At 37.4% G+C, this 13,700-nt stretch overlaps 1 protein-coding gene across 1 annotated transcript; it reads left to right on the forward strand.

The window, feature by feature from the left end:
• The first annotated feature begins 1,157 nt into the window (after positions 1-1,157).
• Positions 1,158-1,856, forward strand: LOC145692077 (uncharacterized). Its single transcript, XM_081767368.1, has one exon. It carries the CDS (start codon positions 1,158-1,160, stop codon positions 1,854-1,856), a length of 699 nt encoding a protein of 232 aa, XP_081623494.1.
• The last annotated feature ends 11,844 nt before the right edge of the window (positions 1,857-13,700 follow it).

A 13,700-nucleotide genomic window follows, 5' to 3' on the forward strand; every position in this document is an offset into this window, starting at 1 on the left:
AGGCGACATCTCTCCTGCTAGTTTCTGCTGTAATTGCCCTCGTGTCATGCACCAATAAAGCACATTCTTTGGAAACACTCTCAAGACCTATTTTTGAACATGAACTAAGTCAGTGTACTATAAACGTACTGAATACTTACGTGAAGGGTACCAGAAACTTGTTGATATTTGTAGAAAAAAATAGAAATGTACAAGATGTGGAAGCAGAGGTGACGAAAAATTATATGGGAAACATTATGCTGAAATTTGAATATAAGAGAGACCGTGAGCGTTGGAGGAGATTTTTTTATAGAACGTGGCTGTTTGCTCACCGTAAGATGGCATACATGTTTATCATTCGTTCTGTTCAAACTATTACTAACATTTACACTGAGTTGCGGTATTTTCATATGTGGAACTCAAACAGGAAATGTGTAATTGTATTCGTCAATAACAACTATTCTTTAGGACACCTTACAAGAATTTTTTATGTCATGTACATTTTTGACTTTTACAACGTTGTAGTCATTGCTCCTGAAAGCGAGAGGGTAATGAGTAAACAAAATGTTACTAATACTACTGTCATAAAGGTATTTACTTATTATGCTTTCACGAAGAAAGTTGGCAGCTTTGTAAATAAACCTGTTGTTATTGATCAATGGGTTGGAGGTAAATTTACTCATGAAGTAGATTTATTTCCTAACAAAATAAAAAATCTTAACGGGTGTACTTTAATATTTCACGTTTGTAATCGATTCCCTTCTTCATATATAGAACGTAAGGGAAATGGTAATTATACTTTGAGCGGCATAGCAGGAAATTTAATTAATATACTCTCAAAGAAATTAAATTTTCAAGCTAAAACAAATGCCGAATATAATTTTTCGGAAAAACACTTTAAGCCACAAAGAGGATTTGAACGTTGCATATTCATTCCTTACTTTGAAGGTAGAAAATATGATATTAAATATATTCAAATGTTGTACTGTCACTACTTTGATTTCAGTTTCTGTGAAGATATATCTAGTTCTGTGGTCTCAATTATTTTCGAACCATTATTAAGTAAACGATTTTCGGCTCACTTTTTCGTAGCTCATCGTCCAGATTTATATCCTATGTGGATGAATCTTTTATTTCCTTTCAAATCGGAGATTTGGATGATAATAATACTTAGCTATATGTTGTTCTCATTAGTATTGCAATTGATAAAATCAGTGGAAAATAACTTCGTAGATTCTGTTACTCTTAAATCGCCGTTTCTATTTAGTCTTTTGATTCTGTTAGGATCATCAGCTCCATTAATTCCAAACTCTAAGTTAATGAAGAGTTTATTTCTTGTTTGGGTATTAGCTGCACTCACATTGAATACAGGGTACCAAGCTTCCTTATTTGGTTTTCTTACGTCGCCTGCAAGATATCCTTATATTAATACCTTGGAGGAACTCTTAAATTCTGGAATTCCTTTCGGAGGGACTAACGATGTCCGTAGATTGTACTTTCATCGTACGAAAACTTCAATTAGTCAGAGAATTAATAGAAAATGGATCAATGCTTCCCAGTCAGGAAAAGAAACGTTTTCAGGAGGGAATTTTATCTCATACATAAGACAGAACTATGCAATAGGAAATATAAAGATAAATGAGAATATATTTCAGAAGGACTATAAAAATCTATTCTATGCAATACCCGGTGGCTCAGTGAGATATCCTAGTTCGTATGGGTTAAGGCATGATTCACCTTTTACAAGCGAGTTCACTCGTATTATTTCAATTTGTGAAGAATCAGGTTTACAATCGAAATGGGAAAGTGATGCCTGGCATTACAAGAAGCTTGCAGAAAGTAATATTACCAAATTAGCTCAGAATCTTTTAGTCTAAAAACACTATTAGGTGCTTACACAATACTTATCTTGGGGTATTGTGTAAGCATCGCTGCCTTTTTAACAGAGATTCTCACAGTGAAGTTTACTAAAAGTATAAATAGCTCTTCATACATCTTCCACAAAAGGAACAAAAATTATTTTTATTTTTTATTTTTAAAAAATAATTTTATTGTACGAGTTGGAAAGGCTCTTTGCCACGAAATCAAAATTTGACCACTGTATAAGTGCGAACAAAGAAATTTGTTCTTGATTGTCAGTATTTTCTTTCCTGGAATTTTGCTATGAAGTATCCTTTCATCTTATTTTGGTCTTTAAACCCTTTTTGCGTTTAGATTTTCTGTCTGGATTTCTGTGCACCTTTCACGTATTATGTTTGAGAGTGATATGTTTTATACGTAGACTAAATATTTCGACCTCATTACCTCGTAACTTGCTGTGAACTAATGCTATTTTAAATTTACTCGTTTTTGTTCTTTGGCATCATATTATTTTTCTTCTATCTTTGTTTCGAAAACTCTTCTGCGAGAACCTTAACTTTCAGAAACTTACAATCTCTCTTGTTTTTTGGTCATGGGCTCAGCATTCTGATCCATGTAATATGGTGGGAAACAATTCGACTTCGAAATATCTGCGCTCAGATGGCTAGATATTATGGAAAGGCCCCATCATAGCTAAATTGAAATTACGCCAATTTTACAGGAATTATGTGATATTTTCAAATAGATAAAAGATAACGCTAGTCGCGGAAACAAACTTCTCAGGCACACGGAAGAAAATGCCTGATTCTAATAGAACGTTTCACGTAGAATTCGAATCTGCTATTAGTTTTTCTCCATCACCCTCAGTTTTCTCGTGACAGAGGGATTTGCGGGAAATTTCCCCTCAAATATCCCTTTTTTCCATTATCATACCTGTAGCTCGGGTTCCCTTAGATATGTATACGCAAATTATAATGTATGTTAGCTTGATTTATGCTTAGTAAGGCCGCTAAGGTTCATAAGAATCGCATTATTCTTTCTAGAGAAATAAACATATTCATATAAAAATATGATATGTGTACTGTTCATTTTCCCATTTTCATTAATGCAGATAAAATCACGTATAACTTCCACGAAAATTACAATATAAGCATGGTTTATACCTCATTTGATTTGAAATAAAAGATATTTTCATTGATGTATACACTGTGTCACCCTTTTTATGAGGGAATTTCTAGAGGGATTTTATTGGAAATTCCCTCCAAAGAAAAATAGTTTATAAAATATTTTGTCTTAACTTGCTATTTGTATATAGTGATGCAGAAACAGGAACTGCACTAAAACACAATTTTATGTCTACTTAATAAATAAGAAGTGAGTGATATCTTCTTAATAAATGAACACTTACTTACCATAACTAAAATGTTTTAGTTGTTGACTTTCTTCTTTGTTTTGTTTTTTGAACATCTTTTTTGACTGTCCAACAGTAATCACCTAGCATTTGTGAACTCCACTGTGGCTGGTATCTCTTCTCCATGGAGGAAATGTCCTGATTAAATTGTTTCCTATGCTCATCACTAGACTAGGGCCATCGTAACCTGAACTCTGACAGATCTAACATCGTGTAAGTTGACGAGAGTGTTGCGAACCGTCATAGCAAGAAGAATCAAAGCGACCACATGACAGAACGATAAAGGAATCGAATTACTTTATCACTGATTGAATCAGATTATAAGTTGAAATATTTACAAACTAGATATTTAAAAAATAATCTACTTCACTTTACTCCTCAACATTCCAGCACAACGTAGTTCCACTAGGCCTAAAGTTATTGCCACAATAATGAATACTTTTTTCTTTTTCCACTTATTGACACAACTCTGTCCTTTCGACAAATTTGCTACGTAAATAGAAGTGGGGTTACATGGAATAACAACCGGTCCACCTCCCTATCGCCGGAGGGAGTAGGTTTTCGTGAAATTGAAAGCGAAGAAGGTAGTCAGTCTGTACGGCTCTTCTAAAGTTCAAGGGCAATGGACCATTATTTGGAATGTCAGGCTGAAATTAGTATAATTAGTAATGATCTTTGTAGGAAATTTGTTACATTAGGTAAAAATGTACCTACATACTCTATATATTACAGAAATCGTTATAACGAGCTTTTCATAAGGACTGATTTAGAAATTGAGTGGTTCGGAAGTAACGAACGTGATCCAGCTATGTTTGTCTTTTCACATAGACCTAAAACACTACACATAGACATACATTTGGAAACACTAGGTTGTTTCCATGGTAACCGAACAGTGTTGCCTCATTTATACCTACTCATTGCTGTGAAAGTTTTTGTGTTGTCAGATTGTTTTGATTTTTTGTGCTATCATCTCAGTGCATTGTGTGAATATTGTGGTGTAATCATTGTTATTTTCATTCATCAATGGAACATAGTTTGTATTCGTATTATTCACATAGACCTAAAATATAAATTTAGTATGTGTATGTGTTTATGAACATAATGCCTGAAGTGCGTAAGAAGTGCGGAAAGGGGGTGCCCTTGACAAATCAGGCACGAGAATTTGTGTTTAATCTTAGGGAATATTTCGAAAAAGAACGTAACGACGGTCCTTTCTTGCCATTGAATAAAGTGATTGAAAGAGTAGATTCAGCTTTATACATTAGCCCTACAACTGTGAAAGGAATCACAAAAGAGAAGTGCCCAAAAGACATCGCTGAACCGATAGAAATCTTAGGAAAAAAGCGTAGGATTTCTACAGTAAACGGAATTAAATTGTCTACAAGTGAAAGCCATTCTCTAACGTAAGTTGTTTTCATTAAATAAAAAAAAAAGATATAACATTACGGGTCTTACGCAGAGTCGTTCTGACGCGTGTTTAGTGTCATACTAAAGATTTGAGTTGATTTTGAGTTTAAGGTCTCTTTCAACAGCGAGGCTATATGAAACGTGGACCTACTGATTAACGTGGAATCCAAACCACATGAGCTCCCGCCGGGAATAGAACCGGTGTCTCCCATGCCAAAGGCGTACGCTAACCGCTTAGCCACGAAGAAGCCCGATCTCATACTAAAGAGTTCGACTAACATATGTTTCCATGCAGTAGTCAGGCATTTAGTATGACGCTAATCATATGTCAAAACGACTCTGCATAAGGCCCTGTGTTTAGAAGTAGCAGTTGTTTTCTTTACGATTTTGCAAACTATCTTAACGCAATAGTAATTTGTTTGTTTCTCTTGAATAATACTTTCGTCAGCCATAATGTTAAATAATATTTTTGTTGTAATACATACACTGAGAAAAATCCGTTATCCGGACAGCGGTATGTTGTACAAATATATGGAATCCTTACGTTTAGTACGGAAATCTGTATGGAGCATACGTTATCCATATACTACATAATTACTGCCTTTTTCTCACTTAGATATTACATCATGTTGCTGCAGGATGTCTGACATCGAACAAACTTCCGTATATTACACATGTATACGTATATTATATACGTCAGCTATATATTTCATACATCCATCTGTATGTGAGATTCTGACCGCCCATGGACAGTTCTTTCTTTCATCATGAGTGACGTCATTGAACAAAGAACAACTGTCGTTTTCTTGCGGGTCGGTTTATGCATATCATGTCACGGCGTGGGAGGTCGTAACACCCTTCATTCTATATCTTCTACTTTATACTTTTAATACTTTACTACGTAACACGATCTTATTAATTTATTATACGCTTCATATATTTACTAACTATCCAACGATATTTGTTGCCTCGGGCATTAAATTGGTGAAGAAGAAGAAGAAGAAGAAGAGTCATTTACTGAACTAGGTTTGTTTACAGCTAAAAAGAACAAAGGAAGGAAACAAAAGCCTGAGTAAGTACAATAGTTAACTATAACATTAATTAAATATTCCTTTAATTACCGATTACTTTAGTATAACTCTCTTTAAGCTTAATAAATCACTAACATGTTAACGTGACTTCTGGTTGCAACTCTTCCTATTTTAACCCGTTAGTTAAGAAGAAAGAATGGGCGAATCTGAATTTTGAGAATTCTTTGAACATTGGCGCTTATAAACTTTTTCTACATTTCAAGGTGCACAAAGTAAATGTTGTGTTTATTTATTTCTTTTTAGACGGTCCCTTCCTCGGAGGAGAATTACTATAACATAGAGTAAATCTCATAACTTCATAACATGTTTGCTTAGAAACCGTTTTCAGCGCGAATATCGTCTTCGTGTAGTCTAAAAGACTGTTAGCCATTTTTGCTAGAATATTTTCACATAAAGCTTTTTGTTTAACGTCCTGCGATTATCCACCAAGGTGATGATGAGATAGGTGATAATGGTTGCAAAAAGAAAGTGGGGTGGAACGGAAGAATCTTAAGAGTAATCACGCACACAGTGTTTGCCCACCAAAAGCTCACTTGACAGTAGCTGGAATCGACCCATGGACCCAAGGCGTCAGAGGTGAGAACTCTACCGGGTCCAAGATTTGTTTCGTGAAACACTCTGAAGGGAGGGAATCAATTTGTAAAAATAGTCGAGTAGCACAGAGAGTTAAGGCACCAAATGTGATGGGGCGGAAATTATTATCAGTCAACTTTACTTAGTTTTACTATGCATGCAAATTTACTAGCTTATCTGACCTACTTGTAAGCGCGTAACATTCCAGTTTTTGACGTTTCAAATCTGAAAATATTATGTTGATAGGTTTTCGTGATAAATACTTTCAATATAGAAAAGTAATTCACGTGAAATATATTTACGACGTTAGACGGTCTGTTACTTACAACTCATGGTTTATAAAAGGTATAAATAATACAATGTATATATGTACTGTATGCTGTACACTTATAACATGAAAAAAAGTTTGCAATTTTATTAATAGAGGCCATGATGGGTTAGTGGTAAGGCCTTTACCTCTGGCACATGGGGTCCTTGGTTCGATCCCAACTCGCGCCAAGTGAGCTTTGTGGTGGACAAATGTCGTGTGCATGTTTTTTCTCGGGGTTCTCCCGTTTCCACCCACTTTCTTCATTCCACCATTTCACTCATCTCTCATCATCACTGTCTCCTTTAGCCTAGCCAGCATAAACGTGGGATGTAAAACTTAGAGATTTCATTTCATTTCATTTTTGAAGTAGTGACTTCGACTTTATTCAGCGGGGGTGGTGGCTCAGTGATAGAGTGTTCACCTCCGGTGCTTGACGACCCTGGTTCGATCTCAGCTCGCGTCGAGTGGACTTTGTGGTGGACAAACACCGTGCTCTTGGTTTCTCTCGGGGGTTCTCCCGTTTCCTCCCACTTTCTTCATTCCACCATTTCACTCATTTCTCATTATTGCCGTCTCCTTTAGCCTAACCGGCATATCCCTGGGGCGTTAAACTTAAAGATTTCATTTCATTTCATTTTATTCAGCGGAAAGTCAAAGTTTGGTTTGGAAAAAATCATCGAAATTTATTTTATTTCTTCGGAAAATTCGATTACGTCATTTACGTGTTTTAGTTCTTCTAATGTCCTTTTAACACGCAACCACCGAGTTATGTCACTGCTTGTGAAGTATTGCTTAAATTGGAGCTTTTGTACGGGGCAACTGTAGTTGCTTCCTCTAAAACAGTCGCCGCCACCGTTAGCTTTAGAACAACTGTCTCGAGCAACTCTTCGTACCCGGCAGTCGTGAAGAAGCATTGTGTTAAATGGAAGGATTCGTACGGGGACACGGCAGTTGACGCCACCGTACAAGCTTCCAATGTACCTTTTTTTTTTTAAAAAAAAAAATCTTAGTTGGAGTACTGATCACAGGCGAAAAAAGCGGAGTTGTTTATCACTTTATTTTACGTCACATACTGGAGTTCTCCGATGTCTTAAAACAACTATAGACTATTCCTATATTCTATATATATTACAATGCAGTATCATCCCTGTGATGAACGCATAAGATACCAGGATTACATTGTTGCCTTCTTTATATTTATACCATCTTCCAAATTACGTTTATAATACTGATCTTTCTGTAATACAACGTGCCCATGGAAGCTAACTAGTCGTCTATTACGTTTTGTTTTATGTATATGAAGCATACATATTAATCATCCGATTTGCAGCCACCTCTAAAGCATTTCTGGATGTATGTTATTATTATTATTGAGTTGAGTTGATTTTGAGTTTAACGTCCCTTTAAGCAGCGAGGCTATATGAGACGGGACCTACTGATTAACGTGGAATTCGAACCACATGAACTCCTGCCAAGAATCGAATCCGGGTCTCTCATGCCAAAGGCGCGTACGCTAACCGCTTAACCACGAAGAAACTCATTATTATTATTATTATTATTATTATTATTATTATTATTATTATTATTATTATTATTATTATTCAACCACTAAAGAAAGAAGCAAAGGAGGAAAATATGTTGTTGACCAAACCAAACATACATCGATGGGATTCAGGAGCGTCATTTCAGATTTTGCTTGGGGGGGGGCAAGACCTCTTGATATAAGTAAAATTTTGCGTTTTCTTACTGATTTAATACTATTCTATTGATAAAATCTATATAAATCTCAATCTCAGGGGCGCAATTGCCCCTCCCTGCCCTCTCTAAATGACACCCCTGATGGGATTCCTCATGGCCAAGTAGTTAGAACTTCGCTGCCTATGCAGAACAGGTTTGATTCTCGATGGTAGGTACTGTGGTTTGAGAAATGAAATGAATTGAAATGAAATCTTTCAGTTTAACGTCCCATACTTATGTCCGCTAGGGTAAGGGAGACGATGATCAAAGTAAGTGAATGATGATGGAAGAATTGATGGAATGAGAATGTTGGAGGGAAAGGAGTACCCCGAGAAAATCCACGCACACGATGTTGCCCACCCCAAACTTACTTGGTCGAGGATCGAACAAGGGACCTCACGCCACAGAGACAAGGATCTACCACTGAGCCACCGTGCTCTCTAATGTGGTTTGAATGAAAGCTACGGATCTACGTCTAATATAGCCTAGTAGCCTCGGTGCTGTATCTTTGAAAATGAAATGAAATCTTTAAGTTTAACGTCCCACGGTTATGCCGGTTAGGCTAAAGGAGACGGTGATAATGAGAAATGAGTGAAATTGTGGAATGAAGAAAGTGGGAGGAAACGGGAGAACCCCGAGAAAACCCACGAGCACGGTGTTTGTCCACCACAAAGTCCACACGGCGCGAGCTGGGATCGAACCAGGGACCCCAAGCACCGGAGGTGAACGCTCTACCAATGAGACACCGCGCCGCCTGCTGTATCTTTCCATGTATATCTTGTGTACTAACAACCCAGTCCCACTACAGAAAAAATACGTGGGTATTGAAAGGTTTAAAAAACAACAGAGAAAACAAGTAATATATCAGTGTCTGCTATCAGTTGCTTGACGTAAAAAGCATTTTTTTTTTATTTCCATTGCCCAATAGTAAAATTGCCCGTAGGGGTTACTAACTGGTGGATCCTTTTCATTGGTAGCATTAGCGGGCGGGTTGTCATTATTTTTGTAATACCCAGAATTCAGTAGCATATAGAAGCGACTTAGCTTCGTCTTGGCTTGACATTTGATGTGCAAAATTAGTATAAGAAGGAGAGTGGAAGCATTTTTGATCGTGGTCACTCACCTAGGATTTCAAGTAAGTTGGTTTTCCTGCACTAGAAGATCTACTATTTTACATTTCAATTAGTTTTGTTTTACTTTCACCTCAGTGCTGCGAGATTCCGTAAGCTCGTTTGTTTTTTATTTACGTAAATGTATGAAGGTATGTTTATAGAAGTAGCAGTTTGTGTAGACTACGTTAATCTTTCTTTTCTTTTCTTTTTTTTTTTTTAAAGTTTAATGTCCCACGATTATGCACTGGGGCTGAGGGAGACTGATTATGAAATGAATGATTATGTTGGAATAACGAAAGTGGGAGGAAACGAGAGAACTCTGTGGAAAAAAGGGCCATGGTGTTTGTTCATCACAAAGCACTTGGGAACAGTGTAGACCTATTTATTCCGTTAAGCCCCAATAGCTCTTCAACTTTGACAGTAATTACGGGGAAGGTTCTAGAATGCTGGTGCGCATATATAAGTAAAGAGAGTTGGTAGCCAGGATGGTTACTTTCTTCATCAAAGCTCAATATTCAATTCACATAGTAATGCCAAGTGAGCGATAGCGAGTCAAGATTACTTAGTAGTCAGGGTGATTATTTTATTACGATTGAGTGGTTCTATTAAAAAGGAAAAAAAAACTGGCATAATTACGTATAAATATATTTTGGTTAGGTTTGCTTAATTTTCGTTCACTGGTAAGAGTGCACTTTGAGCAGAACAAGTGATTTTGGGTATCTTTTAGTTTCTCCCCCAATCCTGCAAATATAAGATCTCCAGTGTTACTTACTAAGGGAAATATAACTGAGCGAGTGACAGCAAGCGAACGGGGTTAGACACCCCGCAGGGCTCGGTTTAGTATTGGTTCCTATGAATGTTCTGTTTAAAGTGCATTTTTACCGGTTCACTTACATAGTAGGTCTGGACCGACGGAGTTTATGGTACTTAACCTTGGAACAAGGATTGAACAGGGAGTAATTCCTCACGTCAGAAGTGACCACACTACCACTGAGCCACCGTGGTCCGAGCTCTCATTTCATAACTTAAATATCATACAATATTGACTGTTTGATTAAGTCATTTGAAATCTTGGAGCATTTTGAAATTACTCAAAGGTGTATATAGGTTGCATAAAATATTTTTTCTTTACGTAAGTAATCGAAAAAAATGTCCTATGTTGGTTGAGGAACGTATCTTCACATAGAGTAGTATAACACGGTCATGTCCGTAGCTAGGATGTAAGCCAGGAGAGAGGGCTTGAGAACCCTTTTTGACCATCTTCAGGCCTTCTTGAAACTTCCAGCTTATTGGTATGTATATATGAAAGTAAAATGAGCTCAAATTAGCTTCCACAAAAAATTAACTCATTCCCTTGCCTTAGTAGTTTGAAATATTAGAAATTAGTAATATAATTTTGAATAGTTAGTGATATGCGATGGTTCTAGCTTATGACGAACTGGTTCCTTGAAATCTCTGGTTAGTTCATATTTGGTCTAGAAAACATAATTTTCAAAATTAAAACATGTTTTCATTGTTTTGGATACATAAATTTGGAATTTAGGTATACATTCCTCCCCTCCCATCTGCGTTAACTTGATATGGAGAGTTGGCGTGTTTGCTATTTGTATTTGTCTTGGCACTTGATTTGGTTACTAAACCATAGTTGAAAGCCATGGGTATGCACGCAAGCCGCCACGAGAGTCTGCAACGGACGTTAAAGCAAATGCCTGACATGGGTTCGAATGCCAGGCAGTTTAATTTCACCTTTCACAGTGAGACTATTGTAGGATTGGACTGGGTTCATATTCTGTGCTTGGTAAAAACGTAAAACAACTGAATTTTAACTTGGACAGATGCTATAGATGTTATGAGACAGAGCATGTTATATATTGATAAGTAATAGTAAAGATATAATGTGGTTACTAACAGCAACGTGAAGACCACATAGTAGTTGGTAACTGTATTTTCATTGTTTTACGAGTCTTGGTTCACGGTATGATAACCAGATTTGATCAATCAAGTACTTGTATTACATTTTATTACGTTACAAGCAGTGGCGGATCTAGCCCGGGGCCGGGGGCGCTAGGCCCCCCAGTTTTTTGAGTGACAGATATAATTTAAGGTATTATTAATATTTCTTTCAAAGTTTATAGTAAACTCATGATATACCTACCATAGTCTGGGTTCTGCCCCCCCCCCCCAGTTTTTACCTTCTAGATCAGACTCTGGTTACAAGCGGGACGTAAAACTGAAAGATGTTTTACTTTGTTTCCATGCGTTTTCTTTATAGCTGTGCCCAACCTGGGCTAATGCGCCTGCCTGCATTCCCCAATGTCACGAAGATAATTGGGTCTACTTCTTTAGTTGGTATAGTTTAAGGGCACCGTCATAAAAATCGTTCCGTGATATTGGTGTGTACCAGTGGCGTATTTACGATTTTGTTCGGGAGGGGCTTTGTTAACTTTCGGGGGGGGGGGCTTTGCCTGGAAATGTGAAAATTCTGCAAGATATTTCATTTACTTTACTAAGTAAGATTTTGGGGAGGGCTTAAGCCCGGAAGCCACCCCCCTAAATACGCCACTGGTGTGCACAGTTCACGATTTCAGATAAACTGCGTTAAATAGCATACTATATACCCTGTTGGCATTTAGAATAAGATTCCTTCTCAATTCTTTACACTAATTTGATTTCTACTATAAATTAAATATATTGTTACTTTGTATTTTAGTAGTCTTCCCCACTGGTCTAGTGATTTCCGTGTGGCCTTGCTAAACGTGGCCCCTCGTCCGATTCTCGGTGGGAGAGTGGAAACAAATTACTTCCATAAACGCGTTCACTTCTATTAATTGTCAGTCTCTTTTGGCCTAAGGTCGTAGCTGTGCGACATGAAAAAAGAAAAATAATTTTTAATTCCCTAGTTTTGGTTTTGTGTAGGTCTACTTGCTGGAGTTGAGACCTTCAACGGAACAGTAAGTTATAGAATTTATAACTAGTTTAATCAGTCGGAAATTATTCCGGTTCCTTGAGATTCATTCGGTTATTAGTTTTTCTTCATAGTATTGTTTCACTATTTCTAGAAGGAATTAGGTATTAACAAAGCAACTAATACGCAAAAACTCGCTATGCTAGGCTTTGATTCACTTGAATTATTTCTCCTATTCCGTTTGTGTTTTGATCCCCAGTTGCGCACATTCTAGTGTTTTGTTTTGAGGCCAGGCCCGTAAGTAGAGGGGGAGGCTAGTGGGCAACTGCCCCCTAAACTTTTCATGGCCCCTCCAGACCTCAATACAGAAAACACAATTTAGATATTTGTAAGAGAAGTTTTGATGACTTGCCCCCCTAATATATTCATGGTCCCTCTAAACATATGTGGCTGGTTTCGGGCCTGCTTGAGACTACGTTTACCCTGTTGTATCCAGGTGGGAAGTGCAGTAACTCGAAGGGTTCAAATGAAGCTTCTTACGAGAGGGTGACTTTTCTAGATATACAATCAAAGCTATTTATATCTCAGTGATGCAATACGAGGGTTGCACTGAAAGTTTCGGGAAAATGATAGAACGCAAGAACATGAAAGTGCATTTTTTTATTGCTTTTGAAAGTACTCCCCATGAATAGCAGTGCATTTTCATGCGATAGAACCAAATCTTGAAACAGGTATGCCACTCCGAGGTTGGTATCTGTGAAACCTGCAGTTTGTATGTCTCGATGGCTTCTTCTGGAGGTGCAAAAGCGCTTCCCACGCAACATGTTCTTTATTGTTGGGAACAAAAAGAAATCACTGGGAACTAAATCAGGGAAATAAGCCGGATGTCATGACTTCGCTTTCCTGGTCCAGAAAATCATTTGTGGCAGCTGCTGTGTGCGAGCTCGTATAGTCGTGTGCAGAATGATACGACGGTTGAACTGTTTGCTCACATTCAGTACTTCTGATAGACATATGGTTGTGTACCATTCTGCATTGACTGTTCTGCAATTCTCCAATGGTACAGTTGCAATATGACCTGATTTACCAAAAACTTATGCAATCGTTTGTTTGGAGGCACAGTGTGCATGAACAACTTTGATTGGTTTAGGTTCTCGCGGAACACCCACACAGCAGATTGTCGTTTAGTTTCCGGTTCGTACGTATATATCCAAGTTTCATTACCTGCTCCAATGTTAAACACCGAATTAGATGATCCAGACTTGAACAGTTTCGTTATAACTTTGCACCACTTTACACGGGCGTCTTTTGTGCG

Source organism: Thermobia domestica, chromosome 8 (genome assembly GCF_964235325.1).
Source record: "Thermobia domestica chromosome 8, izTheDome1.hap1.1, whole genome shotgun sequence".
NCBI classification, from domain to species: Eukaryota; Metazoa; Arthropoda; class Insecta; order Zygentoma; family Lepismatidae; genus Thermobia; species Thermobia domestica.

Excerpts from the sequence above, each read along its gene's own strand:
- LOC145692077 (XM_081767368.1), top strand. The coding sequence starts at position 1,158 with ATGTTGTTCTCATTAGTATTGCAATTGATAAAATCAGTGGAAAATAAC.